Below are 17992 nucleotides of genomic sequence, written 5' to 3' on the forward strand. Positions count from 1 at the left end.
CCCGACCCACCCTTCTAAACAGGGGCAGGATTAAAGGCATGTGACCTTGAGCCAGACCTTGAGGCTCCCACTCCTCTGCTCACTTGAGGGGCTCAAGGGGGTGATGATAAGGCCCAGCTCTGACCTTCTGTGGTCTTGATTCTCTCCCTTTCCCCCAAGAATTCTGTCCTTGCCTCAAACCTCTTCTCCAGTTTTAACCCTGAAAATAGAATTCTTCCAATTCTTCCAAGTCCAGGTGGATAAATAATGACCTAAGAAACCAGACACAGAACCAAGAAAGTGAGGCAGACACGAGACAAGGGGTGTGGTTATAATGAGCTCAAAGCCTGTGCGGTCTGGTCTGAGAAAGGACTGGATGAGACAAGGTCAGAGCCTCAGGCAGTCAGAGGGCCCCTCCGGCCATGGCATCGTAGTGGTTCCAGGCACGTTTTTGGGTCAGGAGGCGCCCACTGGCCTTGGGGCAGGGCTCTGACAGGGGCCCAGGCGGCAGTCCCTAAGTGCCGGGGTCGCCAAGGGGCACCGTGTCAGAGGATCACACAGGCATGTGCAGCTCGTTGTACTCATCCTGCCCGTCCTCGTCGAAGTTTGGTTCGGCATCTTCCGAGTCCAGCTGCAGAAGGAGCAGAAGGTCAGAAGAGGCCGGGAAGCCCACTCACGCCCCGCAGCTCCCCAGCTCCCCTCTGGCCAGCAGCCCGCACTGCTCCCAGACCTTCGCAGGCCTCACTGTCTGAAGCAACTGTGACCCCAGATTGAAGCACTTCCCTTTGGCCAAAACTTCATACTCCCCACCACCTCCAGCGGCAGTCCCCTAATAAGAAGACTAATGATAGCATCTACCACATGTGCAGCACTTTCCTGGGGCTACTCCTAGCTCTTGCGGTAAACCTCTGCAGACCATGTTTGGGTGGACGATTTGCAGAAAGATGTCCCTTCCTCTAGATGACAAAAATAGGGCTCGGATGGATTTCGGCCCCACCCCACCCCCACCCGTCCCTCAGCTGTGTGCTTCTGTCCGATACACAGCTGTCTGCAGCAGCCTTGCGCTTACTCACACCGAGCCATTGTACTCATTCTTTCCCCGGATCAATCCTATCAGGGAGAGGCTACTATCAGTCCCATTGTGCAGATGAAAGTAAGATTTCAGAAGGTCGGGTAACTTGTGTACAGTCACACAACTAGCAGGCGCTGCAGCAGAAATTGGAACCAGGTCTCCCTGATTCCAGGCCCCAGCCGCCCGGACACTGCCCCTAGCACAACCCCTTACCGCCTGCAGCTCTCTGTCCTGGAAGAGCCGGGGCAGAAGGCAACGCCTCAGAGGCACCGTGAGCAGCAGCAGGAAAGGAAAGGCAAGTGAGGCCGCCGTGGACTTGACCACCCAGAGCAGTGCGATGCACCCCAGCTGGATGCAGGTGAACAGGTGCATCCGCCACGTCTTCACCTGGGAATGGGCATCAGGTCTCACCACACTCTCACCCACCTTTCTGGGGACTTGGCTCCCCAAATCCCAACTCATCTTCATAGTCCCCCTGTCCATGTCCGGCCCGGGGATCCCTCAGACCCTCTCCCTGCTCCCATCTCCCCACTTCCATGCTTCCTGAACATACCTTGGTCACATAGGGCTCCTCCGGATGGTGTTTTGCTGGCATGAGGATGAGCAACAGACGCTGGGACAGCTGGATACCCGACAGTGACGTGACTCCCATGTATAGGAAAATCCCAAAGAGCACAGCCAATGGGATCTGGCGCAGCACAGCCCCCATGACAATGGACAGGCCTGGAGGAGGTGACACAGACCTACCTGACCCCTCGGACAGTCCTGTGAGGACAGAGAGGCCTAGTGGGGGGAGGGGAGGTGGACCCTCTAACTGGTGAGCTGGACCCTCATCGTCATAAACAAGAGAACATGGAGCAGGACAGAGAACCAGGAAAGGACTTGGGAAAAGGGCTCTCATGGAGGGTCAATAAGCCAGGCTGGCAGTCAGGGCCAGGGCTAGACAGGCCTCGTCTGGAGGTTCAGAAAGGGCTTGGGCCAAGCCTGGAATAGAGTTGATTTAAGGCCTTGGGGTCCAAGAGGGCAAGTCTGCGGGGCGGGGGCCAGGGCCCTGCAAAGCAGACGCTCTCACCCACGAGGCTGGAGATGAGCACGCCAGTGACCCTCTGCTCCCGCACCTCCTGGATCTGGGGCTTGTCTCCAGGCGCGATGGCAGTGCGCATAACGGTCAGGGCATTGACGTGGGTGACCGAGCGGACAGTGGCAGCTGTGAGCCAGGGCAACCCAAACAGCCCACAGAGTCCCCCCAGGGAGCCGATCAGAAGCAGGTCCAGGTGGAAGCCGGAGCCTTTGAGCAGCCTCCGCGCCTTCTGGCTGACAATGAGCCTGCAGGGAGAGGACGAAGCGGGGGTGCGTAGCCAGCAGCAGGGCCCGGCACACACGGCACGGGAGGGGTTGGCGGGGAGCACAGGCGGAGGAGAGCTCTCCCCAGGACCTGCCAGCTTCCTCTTTCAAGTTCCCAAATTAAAGTTCTCACATGTAAGCACATTTGAGCCAAATCCCTACACCGCGGATGTTTCAAACACCACAAAAGCCAGATGCCAAATCTCACCACGTTATTGTGGTTTAACCAAAATAAGATACTGTGAGCATCACTGAGAGAACACACTGCCAGAGTGTTCTGAAGACTGTCAAGTGCCACCCTGCACATGTTCAAGGACCCTAGGGGAACTGTCCCCCTCGCCGCCAACCCCAGCGCTCTCCACTCGTCTCCCAGGGTCCCCCCAGCCTTCTCACGCAGTGATCTGGGTCTCCATGAAGATCAGGATGAGGACCAGGAGGGCGGGGACAGCAGCTGCCACCATCATCCAGGGCGGGAAAGGACGGGCACTGCCCAGAGGTGGGATGAACCATGTACGCTTATTGGGGGAGGTCACCGAGAGCCCCGTGGGCACTGTCAGCTTCTGCATGGCCAAAGGGAAGATGAGGTTCAAGGACACTGCCTCGCAAGCTGGGAACCCACACCACAGCTGCTCCCACCAGGCCATGTGTCCCCCGTACCAGGGCTCCGGGGAATTGGGGTATGAACAGGTTTGGGGGAATTCATTTTGCACCCTCCACAGCTGCTGTCCCTATAAGGGTTCACTATAGGGCAGGGACATGGCCTGCCTCCTCCCAGAGCTCCAGAACTGCCGGGAAACCTACCGTGGGGTCACCTGTCATTCTGCCCCCGGCCCCATACCTGCTCCTCCGGGATCTTGCCTAAGGGTCACCCACAGCCTCAGACCCCCTGAGCGGCCCCGTCCGTGGGACCGCATGGCTGCTTCTGAAACCCCCAGCCCATGCACGGCTGTGCGGCCCCCGCAGGTCACTGCCACTCCGCTAGGAAAGCTGGATTCCAGCCCTGATCTTGGCTGCTGGGGCTGTGGGGACGTGGCACAGCCTGCCTCTCGAGGGCCCGGGGTGTGAGCCACCTGCCAGAGGGGGTCGGGGCTCACTCACCTGCGTGTAGGTGTCCGTGATGGAATAATCCACCAGGACCATCACCAGGATGGAGATGGGGATGCCGAAATCCCCAATGATGCGGCGGGCCTGGGGAGGAGGGAGCAGAGGTGGAGGGGAGGGGCGGGAGACTGAGGGGCCTCATCACGCCCCCGAGCTCTCTTGGGTCTCAGCTGGTTCAGGAAGTTCCCCCACCTGTCCCTTTGAACCCCGTGAGTGCCAGCCAGCCCCGGCGGGCATCCCTCTTCTGATCGGCTTCTCTGAGGCTTCCGAGGCGGGGCGGGCCTGCCCAGCCTTGTTCTAGGTCCATGGGTTGGCCAGGAGAAGGGGCAGCCCCGCTCTGGAGTGGGGCCCAGCAGTGACAGCAAGAACTAAGGGGGTCCCATGCTCCTGCCAACCACACACCTTGCCGCCCAGGAAGCGGCTGTTCCTGAACTTGCGGAGGAAGAAGGCAATGAGGAAGGTCCCCAGCATGAGGATGAGGGACAGCAGAGCCGTGTTGGGCTGGTTCCTCGGGCCCGGTGGCCCCTCAGTGGGCAGCAGAGCACTGCCATTCGGGTCCAGCCTAGCCTCCAATGTCCCCTCCGGGGGGTAGAAGGGCAGCAGTGGGTGCTCCGTGAATACCTGTGTGGGTTACAAGGCTGCCTTAGTGCTCAGCTGGGCAGGTGACCCTGATTTCAACACCATCAGTACACCTGCAAGGCAGAAGGCTGGCCGCTCACCTACCTGACCAGGCAACAGTAACACAGGACATCAGCTACAACATACGCACACCCCCTCAACAAAAGGTGACCCAAGGACTCCCAGCCCCATAGCGCTGAGAGTGACCGCTCCTTCACATACTTATGCAGGTGAATCCTGGGGTTCTGACCTATACCCTATGGGTTTGACTCCTTCCCCTTCAGCTCAGACCTCACCCAAGGGTCCCCGACCCCCTAAACCCACACCTAGCAGAGCTCCCAATGTTCCACGCTGCTCCCCGTCTCGCTCTCCTCCCCAGGGTGCTGCCCGCCTCCATCTACACCCGCCCTGCCCCCAAGCCCTCTCTGGACCTCCACCTTGTAGAGCTTGTGGAAGGTCTCATAGATGAAAATGAGAGAGATGAGGAAGGCGAAGATCTCCTGGGTGAAAGGCGAGATGTAGCGGACCAGGAAGCTGCCCTCAGCGGCCACCAGAGCAAGGACGAAGACCACCAGCCAGAGGCCAACCCACACCCGGCCGGTGAGGTACTCCAGGTCCTGGGATTGGCAGAACTGGCGGCCAGGAGGGCGGGAGGGGTGGTTACCCACAGCCGCCTGCCCTGGACGGCAGGGTCCCATGGGATGGAGGGGAAGAGGCGCAAGGTTAACTCCAAGGGGGAGCAGGGAGAGACGGCAGAGACCTATCACCTGGGCTGGGGGACCAGGGCAGGGGCAGGTGATCCCTGGGGAGGAGAGGGCAGGGCTGTCACCTTGAAGAAGGCTTCTTCGAAGACCAGCAGTGGCCCTGAGAAGCCAACCACAAGCAGCGGCTGGGCCCCCAGCAGAGAAAAGAGGACCCCCAGCACAGCTGTGGACACGATCAGCTCGGACACGCCCATCAGCCCTTCGGTCTTCTCCCCTGGGGAGGGAGAGGGTCAGCGGGTGGCCCTGGCCTGGCTTCCACCTGGCTCCTCTTCCTTACCTAGCTTCACCTAACCTGGGGGCCCCAGAGCGATACCAAGGGCCCCCTCACCCCAGCCCCTCAAAGTAATCATGGGATCCTCCACCTCTCCTCACTCGATAGCCCTAAAAGTGGCCACTGGGCTCCCCTGACCCAGCAGCTCAGGGCGGCCACACTGAAGACTACCCCCTCCCACCCAGAAGCCCCTGAAGTGATCACTGGGACCCACTGAAACCTGGTGGGGGACACCGAGCCCCCTGGCCCCTCCACCCCTCCCCCTCACCTAGCAGCCCCCCGAAGGTGATGGCAGGGCTGAGGGCAGCGAAGTAGATGAAGAGCACAGCGGCCACGCACTGGGAGTGCAGAGCATCCCGCAGGTCGCTGGGGTAGTGCGGGTACCGGCGCTTCACGTCCCGGACGAGCCCCCCGAACACCATGCCAGTCCGCCGCAGGGGGTCATCTTCAGGGGTCGCCTCAGAGCCCCCCAGCTCCACTGACAGCTCTGGGGAACAAGGGGCTGCTAGAACACAGGCCACCCCCTCCTGCTTGGAGGCCTTCAGTCCTTCCCAGCCTGGCCCAGGGGGCAGAGGACTGGGGTCAGGGACCTGAAGCCGCATGTTGGACCCTGGGATCCCGGACAGGGCTGGAGTTGTGGCCTCAGGAGCTGTATGGGGGACCCTGGGCAGGGGTGCTCTGGGCCTCAAAGGGTCTAACCTTTCCCAGGGGCCACATAGCCTCCCTGGGCGCTCATCTCAACTTTGGTCTGTTCGCGCTCCCGCCGCTTCCTCAGCAGCTCGCGCTGGAAGGCAGCCACGGAGCGCAGCAGGTCGCGGCCCTCCACCTCCGACGGCGGGATCACGATGCTGCCGTCCAGGAACTCGCTGATGGCGCTCAGGAGGTCCTGCCGGTCGTCTGCCTGGTAGGCAGCCTCGTGAAACAGCTGGGGGCAGGAGAGCAGGGGCTGGGCCGACCCAGGGAGCCCCTGAGAGGGGGCTTCAGGGAGGGGAATGTTAGGACTTTCCGCCACACACGCAGGTCAAGTCCAGTGTCCAAATTCTGACTCGTGGGCCCTGCTTGCTGGCAGGCAGCCCCAGCCCGAACACGGCCCCCTCCCTGTGCCTGCCCTTGATTCCCCTGGGAGCCTCCAGACTTTTCCACAAGGCCACAACCACAGGGCTAACCCCCGGTGCCACAGAGGCCTCCAGGACCGTTCGGAATGAAGAGTACCCACGTCCCGTGGGTTGGTAAGCACAGGGTGCGGCAGAAGTAAGGCCTCCTTGAGTGTGGCTGGTAAGGTAATAATATGGGTGTCATAATTAATAGTTTTAATTTGAACATTTCACCTAAAATGTCATATGGTGTGATATCATGGTGTTACAGAATTACATGCTTCTGATTTTGTAATAAAATATTTTGTAATAAAAAAGAGGTGTTATTTGTGCCAGACCCTGTATTTTGAACATCATGCTCCTATCCAAGCCCAGGAGAAGCCACAGCAAAGATCCAGCCCATTCGGGTCTCATGTCACATCCAAAACCCGGAGGCCGGGGCTGCCTCTCCCCTGCTTCCACCTCCCACTCCCACAGGTCCCGCCGCGGGGGACTCCCTCCTCTGCCCTCAGCCGACAGCCCTCTCCACCGCTCCAAGGCACTGCCTCCGCCCAGGAGGGCCCCCATCCAGGGGTACCCTGCACCCAGGGGTACCCTGCAGGCAGTGAGAGAGACAGGGAACAAGGGGGCCCAGGGGGTCAGGCCCAGGCCCAGGGTGCCCCACCCACGGGCTGTAGGACCAACCTTGTCAGACATGAGGGTAGCAATGGAGCGCCCAAGCTCATGATAGTCGGTGCTGGTATGGCTGGGCCCAAGCATCACGAAGAGGAAGCGAACCGGCACAGGGACCTCAAGCACAGACTCCAAGAGGACAGCCTCGTTCAGCCGCACAAAGGCTGCTGCTGGCTGCTCCAAGAAAGGCACACAGCCTGGGGGAGAATGAGGCACAGGGCGCTGGGCACGGGCGGCCAAGGCAGGCCCGGAGGGGATGGCTTAGCCATTGCATACAGTGGGGCAGGCTGTGCACTGCATAAAGAAACCCCCTTCTGCAGAAGCCTATTTATTTATACATTTGTGTCTTTATCACAATTTAACAACAGGTGGAAATTAAGGGTCATAAGGAAGGGGTGTTTTTTCCTAATGCCCGCAAAGGTGCTATATGGATTAGCAGCTGTCCCAGACAGCTGAAAGCTGGAAGGGAAGCAGGCGGAGGACTGGGGAAGGAAGGGCTGGAGACAAGATGGGTTGGGAGGCACGGGGCGGGGCGGGGATGGGGGGCCAGTGGCGGGGGAAGGAAGAGGCGGCCCGCAGGCCAGAGCTCAAGACAGGCCGACCCCGGTGGAGGCACCCACGCCCCACACCCCTGCCCCCCGCGTCCATCCCTCCTTACCCACGAGCACCACAGTAGCCTCAGCATCTTCAGGAATCTTCTCCAGCAGCTTCAGGCTTTTCCCCCGGTGACTGTCTCCCCCGGGCAGGTGGAGGGGCTTCTGAGGACGCAGAACTGGAATAGGGCTGGGACCCAGACCGGAGGCCGTGGCAGGCCCTCCCTTCCCTCGCTCCAGCCCTGGACTCTGCCCTCCAACCCCTGGATGTGGACCCTGCTTTCTCCTGCCCCAGCCAAGGGAGGGACTGTTGGTGAAGTGCCCTACGTCAGGAGGGAACCCCTTCTCTGAGCCCCACACGACCACCTCAGCCTCATTTTGTTTAAATGGCTCCCCTGGGTCTGCCACATCATCCCACTTAAACCTCCTGTTTCTCCAGAGTAGGGGCCCTTGTGCATGTCCCCTACAGACCCCCCCACATGCCCAGGGCAGTGCCAGGCATCCCACCTTCCTGGCCCACCCAGTGAAGCATCCGTGGTCTCCACTGAAACTGGAAGCCTTCCCGCTCCCGCACCCAGGTCAGAGTAAGGCGACTGACCTCCTTGGCATCAGGGTCGTGAGGCCAGAGTGGGGCTGGCTCCCCCAGGTTATCGGCCATGGTAGGCACCGCCCCATCGGGGCCGTGACTGGGAGTGGGATGGTGATTCCCCAGGACCGAGTTCACGCTGGAGCTGGACGTGTTTCGGGGAAAGAAGCTACTGTCCTTGTCATCATTGGGGTGGCTGGGGAAAGGGCAAAGGGGAAGAGGCAGGTTAGGAGGAGAGGCTCTTGGTGGCCTGAGGTCATGAGGAAGTGAGAAATGGACGGTCAGGGCCTCTATCCCTTGGCTTCAACAGAAGGAAGAACTTTCTAATGGTTGGTGCCATCCAAAGATGAGTCAGGAATGAGCTCCCTGTCAGTTGGGGGACTGAAGCAGCGGCTGGAAAGCCACACAGGAGAGCCTGTGCTCCTGGAGGGACAGCTGCGCCGGGAGACCCCCTCTTGGCACCCCACCGGAAACCTGTGCTTCAGCAGCAGCGTGCGCAGGACGCTGGCCCTGTCCTCTGGCCGGATCTGGTCGGACACAATCATGGTCTCCACCACGAGATGTGCGATGCCCGGCAGGGTGGTCTGCTCCAGGTCCAGGAGGGCAGCTCCTGGGGGCACAGTCAGGGGAGGGGCACGGTCCTATCAGATCGGAACAAACCGCCCGCAGCTATCGTGCCCCCCGGGACAGGCCAACGGGCCCCAGGCAGACACACAATTCCACGTGGCCACAGCCCAGTCGGAGAGATGGTCGTGAAAAGCGGGGCACAGAACCAGGGCATGGGTCCGCTCCACCCAGGGAAGGGAGGCATTTGTGGGTTTAATCCATGTGGACTGACGTCTCCAGGGCACCAGGTACAGAGCCAGGTCCCAGGAGCACAACCCTGCACTTCTGAGCGTAGAGCTGCGCGGGCAGTTGGATCCCACATCCCCAGTGCAGCAGGCAGACCTCGTCTGGGCCCAGGACTCCAGGGAGTAGCTACCAGGAGCTGGGCAGCCTGGCACAGGCTCTGCAGTCTGGGAAGAGGGTACGCAGCCCCAGGCCCAGGCCACAGGGTCCCTACCGTGGGCGATGGTCCTCCTGAGCTCCAGAAGGCTGCGGAAGGAGAGCGAGGCCACGTGGGGCTTCCCCCAGCGCTCCGTCTCTTCCTCCACGTCCTCCTCAAACTTGATCCAGCGCGCAGTCTCCCGCCAGTGGGGCTCCTGGCTGCGGTCCAGCATCAGCTCATTCAGCTCCACGAACACCTGTGGTGGGCACCAAGGGTGAGGGCCAGGTGGGCCGTGGGGGCCAGGCAAGGTGGAAAAGGGAAAGGGAGGCTCTGGGAGCAGAGGCCAGAGGGAGCTGCAGGCCCACCCCCTCGGGTCCTGCACCTCATGAGGCCTGCGGTCTAGCTGCTTCTTCTTCTTCTTCCTGCGCAGGATGGGGGCCAGGCCAGCAGGGCTGCCCCTCCCACTCTGTGTTCGAGACGGCTTCTTCACCAGGTGCCGCCGCATGCCAGGGTTGTCCTCCAGCCGGTGACCTGAGGAGAAGGAGGGCTTGGCAGTCCCAGGGGTCTATCTCAGAGTCTCCAGGTCATGGCCAGCCCCACCAGCCCCTGCTCTGCCCAGCCAGTGCACTTGATGGGTGCCACCGTCACCCAGGGGCTACGCCAATGGACTACCTTGTCCAAGTGGCTATTTCATAGATAAGGAGGCTGAGGCCCAGAGAGGAGGAAGGACTAGCCCAGGGTCACCCAGGGGACCACTAGCCAAGCCACAGTAAAAAGCAGACCCCAACTCGGTCCACAGCCCCTGCCATGGCCGCTGCCTCTCACTCTGAGCATCATGACCCACAACGAGTCACCAGGCCCCCGGCCCCCAGCACCTTCCCTGAGCCCTCTCTCGGCACCTGTGTCTAACCCCATTGGTAAAGGCAGGTTCAGGCAGATCCTCTGTCCCTTCCTCCCCGCCTGCCCCTTCCAGGCCAGCAGCTGGGGAGAGGCCAGCCACCCATTTACTCACAAACTGGTCCCCCCGCCATGGGGCTCAGCTGGTCCCTGGCAGACTCCCACAGGTCACAGTCCTCAAGGTCCAGCACAAACATCTCTAAGTCCTCTGAGGCCAGTGAGTCGCGAGGGCTGGGAGCTGGAGTCCTCCCAGGGCCCTGGCCCTCAGCACCCCGGGGCCCGGGGCTCAGTGCCCCACTGGGCTCTGTGGCCTCCTCCAGCTGGCTCGCCATTCCCCAGACAGTGGCCGGGGTCTCAGCCCCCGCTCCCTCCCAGAGCCCCAGCTCTCCTAAGAGATTGAAGCCTGGGCAGCAGTGGCCTTTGTCCAGCCAGAGCTGGAGATGGCTGGGCCTCCGGACCCCAACGCCCCACGTCCCCGGGACGGCTCCCGGCTGCTTTCAGCCCTCACCCCGGATCTGTAAACACACCCTCCCCCTGACCCTCCCCATCCTGCCACCACCACTGCCGCTGCCATCGGATTGTTCCTGTCCCTGTCCTCAGGCCCTGGCAACTTTCCATGACGTACTGAACTCAAAGCCCTCCTCCCCACCCCCGCCCACACACTGGTTCCAAGGGGGAGGAAGGCGGGGTCGGTGATGCCTCTGGCCTGGGCACAGAGCCCCATGGGTGATGACAGGTGGCACAGAAACCAGGGCCTGATAAGAGGGAAAGAATGTGCCGAGATCACAGCCAGGGCCGGCCAAGGGTGGTGGGTCTGGAGCGAGGGGGCGGAACCCGACACAGGGAGAGGCAGGGCCTGGCACTGTGTCTCAGACTCAGGGGGCTGGTTTGAAAGGGTAAAAAAAGTCCGCGCTGAGAAGAGGACAGAGATATAATGACATCTCCAAACATCACGTGGGAGGGGGCTCCCTTACTCCAGGGGTGACTCAGAGGACAGAATCAGGATGGAAGGGCAGAGGTGTCATGAAGGAAAACTCAGCTCTGAGAACCAGAGCTGAGAGGTAGCAAGCTCTGGCTTGGTGAGGTAGTGAGCTCCCCATCACTGGCCAAATTCTAGCAGACAGGGATACTCAGCCCTGGGTGGGGGAGAACACAGAGCCTCTCTAAGGTCCCTCACAGGCTCAGTGCTTGTGGGAGGGGGCCATGGGGGCTGTCACAGGGAATCACTCACTTTTCATGTCATCCAGGTCTGCGGAGCCCAGCATCTGGGCCTCTGCCTCGTCAGTGGGCACCTGCTGCTCTGGGCCACCCAGGCTGCCCAGGGCACTGCCTGGGCACAGCCGCTCCCGAAGGTCATAGCTGGCTGACGGGCTCCAGGGCCGGCTCTTCTCCCCAGCGACTCGGGAGGCCCGGGCCCGGGGGCTGGGGGAGCTGAGGAGGCAACAGGCAGCCTTGGACTTGACAGGAAGCCACAGTGGAGATGGACCAGGTTAGGGAGTTCCTTTGCCTCCAGCTCAGGGCAGGGCCTGGAGTGGCCCCCTGGGCACTAGACCCAGGCTCCTCCTGGGCAGAGAAGAAAGCTCACCGCCACCTTCCTGCCCCCATTACACTGGCCCCCCTTCCTCTCAACCTCCATCCCCCTCTTCACTTGACACCCTCTCTCCTGGAGGACTCTTTCCCTCTCGGCCCTCTGATGCCTCCTTGCAAATCATGGGGACAGAGAGGACCGACGCACCCCACCCCCTCCGCCCCCCCACCTCCTCTTCCCTTCTCTGGGGTCAGAGGAGGACACACTCCCCAGGATCAGGCAGGAGCCTGGAACCTCTCTGAGCTGGGCTGGGGGCCAATACCTGACCGAGTGCTGGGGACTCTTGTCAGAGCGAGAAGCCCCTGACAAGGACAGGGGCTTGGCGAAAGCGGCCCTTCCAGACAGGCTGGGACTGTCATCCTCGTCACTTCCAATGGAGAACTGTGGACAAACCAGACAAGCCCTGGGCCCCTGCCCCGACCGACCCCTCGGCCTGGCCCGGGCTTCCCCTCTGCCCTCCCTGAGTAGCCAGTCCCCCCACCACCACCAGCGCCCCCCTCCTCTGGGGGCGGACACCTACCTTCGCCTTCTGCGGGGACCCTGAGGGTGGGGGCTCCACAGGCTCTGCCTCAGATTCCCCTGCCTCTTCCTCTTCCTCTTCCTCCTCTTCTTCCTCCACCCCGGCTCCACCCTCCTCCTGGATGGGAGGGGTCCCCTCAGAGGGGGCAGCGGAGGTTTTCTCCTTCTTCTTCCTCCTGGTGTGCCGGGCGGAGGCGGGGGGCAGTCGCCGCAGCTTGTGGGGTGGAGGCAGGCGCACCGAGAGCGGGTGGTGGGTGTGGTGGGATGTATGCCGGTGAACTGGGGGTACAGGAGGGCCTGTTGGGGTCCCCACAGCAGAAGGGGACCCCACACCACCCTAGGGACACACACCTTATTCTAGCTCAAGGCCTCAAACTAGGGCACCCTCGTCCTTCCTCCAGAGCCGGGCTCCCCCTAACACCTGTGTCCATGTCCTGTCACCGGTGAGGCCTGGGAGGGTTGGGGAACAGGAATAACGGAGGCGGGGTTCATGAAAGACGGGGGGGTGGGAACGGGGGCGGGGGGGGGGACACAATGCAGCAAAGAAGAAAGAAGTAAAGTCAGAGGGCTACGGAGGGGCGATGAGGCGGGAGAGGGAGGAGGGCCAGGGGGACGTCAGCCTTGGGGAAGACAAAGGTCACTGAGCCAGGCCTTGGGCCCACATCCCTACATTTGCCCTGCCACTGGGACCTGGCTTCCCTGGCAAGTGGACAGGCGATGGGTGGGTGAGGCAGGATGACTTAACATGGCAAGGTGGCCCCGCACAGCGTCCAGCATAGCGTCCAGCACAAGATGGCACTGGGTGACCAAGCCGGTGGTGAGCACGGCGATGGTGGCAATGGAGGTGATGGTGGTGAGGGCGGCCACACTAGGGGTCCCCAGGCTACCCACACTCAAAGTCCCGCTCGCTGTAGCTGCGGCTGGGCTTCTCAGGGTCCCAGGCCGGGGGCTTGCTGATGAGATCCCCAAACCTGCTCACAGCCAAGGTCTTGCCCAAGTCATCATCATCCTCCTCCATGTCTGGACTCAGAGGGGGCTCCTCCAAGGGCACCCGGACCTGCAGGCTCAGACAGCTCTCCTAAGGACCCTTAACCCATGACCGCCCCACACCCACCCGAACTCCAAGCCCTGGATGGAGGAGCGGGAGACCAGCAGGCTCCATCTTCTACAGCCCCTTCCTCCAGGGCACCAGTCTAAGGTCAGCACCCCAGGCTCCCCGGGCTTGGGAAGATGGGACAACAGATGTGAAAAATACCAAAAGACCCCTCTTTCTCCATACCGCCTAGCCCAGCTCCATCTTGGAGCTGGGGGTCCCAGGGTCAGCCAGACGGCGCCCTCTCCTCCTTAGGATCTCTCCCCCTCCTTATCCCCTATCCGCACGCGTCAGTCACCTGGGGTAAGGGGGAGGCGCCCCCGGGCGGCGGGATCACTCCGTTGGCCATGGCCGGGGAGGCGGCTTGGGAGGCTCTCGCTCACTGAAGGACCCGTGACCCGGGCGAGAAGAAGGGGGCGCTGCGGGGACCTCGTGGGGAGTCCTGGGGGAGGAAGGCAGGGTCAGGATCCTCACACGGCCATCCGCTCCCCTTTCCGGAGCCCGATCCCCTGCCCGTCCGAGCGCCCAACCAAGGCCCTGCCACGCCCGGGACACCCTGGGGCCCGGCCCTGGCCCGCCGCGCCCCGCCCCACCCTGCCCTGCGGTACCTCGGGGCTCCGGAACGTGCGGCGCCCGGTCCAGCCTCCGCGCCCCATCTCCCTCCGGCTCTCGCTCCGGAGCCTGTCGCCGCGCAGGGCCGGGCAGCCGGGGGGCGCCCGCGGCGGAGGGGAGCCGGGCTGGCCTGGCGGACGCAGGCGCCGGAGTCCGCAGCCCGCGGCTCCACCTACTCGCGCTGCGCTCCGCTCCGCAGCTCCGCGCCGCCGCCGGGGCGCACAATGGGAGCGGGCGTGTGGTGACTCACCTCGGCCCGGCCCCACGCGCGGCCCCCACGCGCGGCCCCCGCAGCACCAAAACAGCCCGCCAGCCCTTTCTCTGGACGTCCCACACACCGCTGGGGGTAGGGGTACGGCCCCTCTAGTCCCGCAATCCCCAGATCCCTCCCTCATTTTGCTTTTAGCCTCCGCTCCCCTCAAAAGCCCCAGAGGTGACCCCTCCACAAACATAAACCCCTCCACCCTGATTTCACAGCACGGGAAAGTACCTGCCACCTCTCCCTTCAGTCCCAGTACCGTTCCAAATACCGGGCTTCTGCCACCAGACACCACCCAACGTTTGACCTTGGCCTCCCTTTCCCCACCTGTAGCCAGCAGGGCCTGGAACAGGAGTCTTCCAAAGCTCCATTCGGAACTTTGTTCCACGTAAGTCGCGTGGCTGTTCCCATTTCTCTCTCCCTGGTCTCCCACTTCCTGAGGTCACATCTCCCTTCCCAAGGACAAAGGTCTTTGGAAGAAACTATGGGATCCCCATTTGGCCCTCGGGGTCTCACTGAAACTGAGTAGTTAGCACAAGGCCATGTGCATTAACAGGCGCTAAGGCATCCCTGGATCCTTGGGAAAACATAAAAGGATGCCGGGGAAGAACTGAAGATGGAGCTGATGGGCAGGAGAAGGTGGAACTGGCCAGGCCCAGGAGAGGAAACGCGCTCCTGGGAGGAGGGGGAAGGAAGGATGCTCCCAGGACGGTGCTCCATGAGGGGGACAAGTTTAAGCCTGTGACCTTGGACGTGTAGTCGGCCCTCTCCAACCCCTGCCCTCATCTGGGCCTCAGCGCAACCCAAAGGAAGATTGTTCTACATTCAGAGCCACAGCAGGGGAGAGGGGGAGGACAGCTCATGTCTGCCCAGCGCCCTTTTGCTTTATGCCAGCAGCCCCCTCCCAGCCCATCTCAGCCTTCCCGCAACGGAGGTTCAGGGAGGCTTGTCAACCGCCACCACTGTGGTCACGGCTGGGACTTCGCCGGTGTATAGAAGGTGACTGCCGAGCCACAGCCCTGTCTCACCGACAGGGTGCTTGGCCACCCTCTGTCACAGGGTGTTGAGAGGGTGAAACAAGACACCAGTGTGGGAGTCAGCTGCGTATAAGCAGAGCCTGTGAACTGAGCCCCAAATCTCAGGATGTGAGACCCATCTGTTGTCGGCTGAAGGGCATCCCCCCAAAAATCCTATGTTGAAGTCCTTACTCCCCAGTACCTCCGAACATGACCTTACTTGGAAATAGCATAGTTACAGATGTTAAGATAAGGTCAGACTGGAATACGGTGGCTCCTTTTCCAATATGACTGGTGTCCTCATAAAAAGGAGAACTTGGACGCAGGCGCACTCAGGGAGGACGCCGTGTGAAGGCTGGGGCTACGCTGCCCCAAGCCAAGAGCTTCTGGAAGCTGGGCGAGAGGCCTGGGACAGACCCTTCCCTGGCTGTGTGGCGGCAGCCCCGCACTCTCACGCGTCCCCCCAACCCTCTCTCTCTCGGAGCCAGGTAATTCGGTTCCAAGTCTCCTCCTTGAGTGTTGTTTGGGTGGAGCCTTCACTTCCTCAGAGTTGTAAGAGCTTGGAGCCCGTGGGGACACTGCGGAGGGCTCTCTGGTCTTCAGTCTACCGTCCACATCTGGACATGGCCCCAGTTCCCGCTTTCTACCCAGTAAACTCAGACAGCAGCAACTTTAACACCAAGACAGCGAGAGGTGGGTCTCACCAACCTGGGGCCTCATGAACTGGGCCCGGGACACCGAGGCCTATGGGCACCACCTGGCTCACCCTCCAAGGCTCTGCCGCAGGTCCTGCTCTTCCTGAAAGCCTCAGGCTCCCATCCTCTTCCCTGCTGCGGACTCCCCTGGCCCTCCCGCAGTCAGCTGCTTCAGTCTCTAGCCTTGCAAGCCCTTTCCTCTATCCCCTGGCCCGTGGGATGATGAAATGCAATCTCCCATGAAAAGATCTTATGAACGTAGACACCCAAGTTCACCTCTCCTTTCAGGGTGGGGATGCTGACAGCCACCAGCTGTTTTCGTACCAGCTCCTCTGATTAGATGTCAGTGTTTGCTTTCTGGGTTCCGACTCGGATCTCCTGGCCTCCTGGAGGCTCTCCCTTGTGTCCTCCTGCCTCTAGTCCCCTACAGAGTGTTCCCAGTGAGGTCTTCATTCCTGGGATAAGAATGTTCCTTGTATGCCCAAAGGATGGCGTGTATGTGACAGAGAGAGTGAGAGGGAGAGAAGAGAATATGTATGAGTGGCTGCCTTGTCAGCTCCCAGCTCAGAGCCTGTAGATATTCAGTGACAAGAAAGGTCACAGCAAAGGCAGAAACATAGAGCATCCGCCTTGTACCGTCCTCCACAGCCCAGTCCAGCTTGTCCCCACCGCGAACTCCCCAGGTGAATTTTTGAAGGAGACTACATCCGTGCTGCTGGGAGCCGTGTAGGGAAATGATAAGGCAAGACGTATGGAGCCAAGCGGTTTGAGTTCATAGCCCGGCTCTGCCGCTTGACAATGGGGATAATGACGGGACTGTTGAGAGAATGAAGTTCAACCCTGTAAAGCACTAGAGCAGTGCCTGGCACATAGCAAGTGCTCAATAAATGTTAGCTGGTTTCACTACTACAAATCAGATGCACAAGCACAGTATTGGGAAGCTGTCGGGTAACTTGCAGTATGAAAAGTGATGCATATGCAAATACAGGAAAGAGGTGGAAGTTGACTTACACTAAGGGTGGTAAGTCCTCTAGATACCACCCATGCAGATTCATGGTTGAAATAAAAAAAGGAAGATCAGAACCACGTTTACCTCCACCAGGGTAGAGCCTGACACTCCCTGGCCAATGGGCCTGTCTTTACCTTGGTAATCCTAATTTGGCAGGCTAAAGAGCTTCTGCAAGATAGTAAGATGTGGGTTCAAGTAGCCCCAGGTCACCACTTACTTCCCCCCTGTTCTCAAGCGAGGAAGGGCCCAGTGTCATCTGCTGCTGACCAGCCTCATGGTAAGGCCTTATTTTTACAAGGGAGGTAACATGGCCCGGACTCTGGAGTTAGAGATGCTATATATAAAATACCAGTTCAATGCCTGGCACTCAGCAGTGCTCAATAAATGTCATTCTTATTATTTACTATTGTTACTCCGCTGTGGTTAATCCCATCATAATCCTTGTGTCCCTCCGTAAACTTGGACTCAGCTTTGAAACCAATCCAATTTCAGGCCTGCACTGCCTGTCCTTGGAGGTTCTCACCCCTGCAGAGCCCACCTTCCAGCTCCAGAGGTACGGCGTCACCTGTGGCTAGGATGACATTTTGACACACAGAGCTACGTCCTTTCTCCTCCCCCGACCCCACGGGAGCAAGTCGCCTGCTTTGAATTGTGTTGTTCTGGGGAGTGGGTAGGGAGGTTTGCAGAGGAAGAAAAAGAAAGCGTTGGCGACAGTAGATGCAGTGAGGGGGCAGGGGGTGGAGAAGCCAGCCTTTGCCCTCCCCAGTCAGCAAAGCGAAAAGAGTTTCCCCCACGGAAGTGAGGGTCAGAGGGGGAATTAGTGGGGTGAGCCCTGCCAGGCCCCTGGGATGAGGAGGGTCATATAACAGGTTGCTTTGAAAATGCTGTAAAGTTATATTTCATGCACACCCAGGAGTGTAAACTGAAATCCATTCATTCACTCTATATACTCTACACCAGGCTTTGGATGTAGAGTATACATGTGTCAGCGAGAAAACCTGACCCGGTCCCTGCCCTTGGGCAGCTTGCAGACAACAAACAAGCAAACACATAAATGTGTAATTACAGAATGTGGCCAGTGCCATGGTGGGAAATCCCAGGCACAGAGAACACTTGGGCGGCAGTCACGGGCGCGCTCTGTAAGCACCGGCTGTGCAGTGTAGGGCAGTGTAGGGAAGCAGGGAGAGGAGAGAATTCTGGGCAGAAGGAAGAGCCCAGGGAA

At 60.6% G+C, this 17992-nt stretch overlaps 1 protein-coding gene across 2 annotated transcripts; it reads right to left on the reverse strand.

Annotated features, from left to right (window-relative positions):
* Positions 1-304: 304 nt before the first annotated feature.
* Positions 305-13917, reverse strand: SLC4A3 (solute carrier family 4 member 3). 2 transcript variants are annotated; one of them, XM_054586136.1, is made up of 23 exons: positions 13788-13917; positions 13478-13621; positions 12978-13143; positions 12088-12365; positions 11830-11948; positions 11211-11410; positions 9465-9613; positions 9158-9338; positions 8569-8704; positions 8107-8290; positions 7574-7673; positions 6928-7112; positions 5849-6074; positions 5418-5636; positions 4944-5092; positions 4552-4746; positions 3899-4117; positions 3494-3583; positions 2789-2955; positions 2124-2377; positions 1605-1774; positions 1265-1438; positions 305-610 (listed from the first exon to the last, which is right to left on the reverse strand). In XM_054586136.1, the coding sequence occupies exons 2-23, from the start codon at positions 13526-13528 to the stop codon at positions 533-535; spliced, it is 3690 nt and encodes a 1229-aa protein (XP_054442111.1). In that variant the 5' UTR covers positions 13529-13621; positions 13788-13917; the 3' UTR covers positions 305-532. The 2 variants fall into 2 exon arrangements, with proteins under 2 accessions (XP_054442111.1, XP_054442112.1); XM_054586137.1 differs by lacking the exons at positions 11211-11410; positions 11830-11948; positions 12088-12365; ... (1 more) ...; positions 13478-13621; positions 13788-13917 and adding an exon at positions 10095-10311.
* Between the last annotated feature and the right edge of the window lie 4075 nt (positions 13918-17992).

This window comes from Pteronotus mesoamericanus, unplaced genomic scaffold (genome assembly GCF_021234165.1).
Source record: "Pteronotus mesoamericanus isolate MK-2021 breed Mesoamerican mustached bat unplaced genomic scaffold, CSHL_Meso_final contig_90, whole genome shotgun sequence".
NCBI lineage: Eukaryota > Metazoa > Chordata > Mammalia > Chiroptera > Mormoopidae > Pteronotus > Pteronotus mesoamericanus.

What these genes read in the sequence shown, in the direction of transcription:
- SLC4A3 (XM_054586136.1), bottom strand. Translation starts at nt 13,528, where the DNA reads ATGGCCAACGGAGTGATCCCGCCGCCCGGGGGCGCCTCCCCCTTACCC. An exon ending in CAGCGAGCGGGACTTTGAGT is followed by an intron (nt 12,366 to 12,977) that starts GTGGGTAGCCTG and finishes CTGTACCCCCAG; the next exon opens with TTCACCGGCATACATCCCAC. An exon ending in ATGGAGACCCAGATCACTGC is followed by an intron (nt 2,378 to 2,788) that starts GTGAGAAGGCTG and finishes CTCTCCCTGCAG; the next exon opens with GCTCATTGTCAGCCAGAAGG.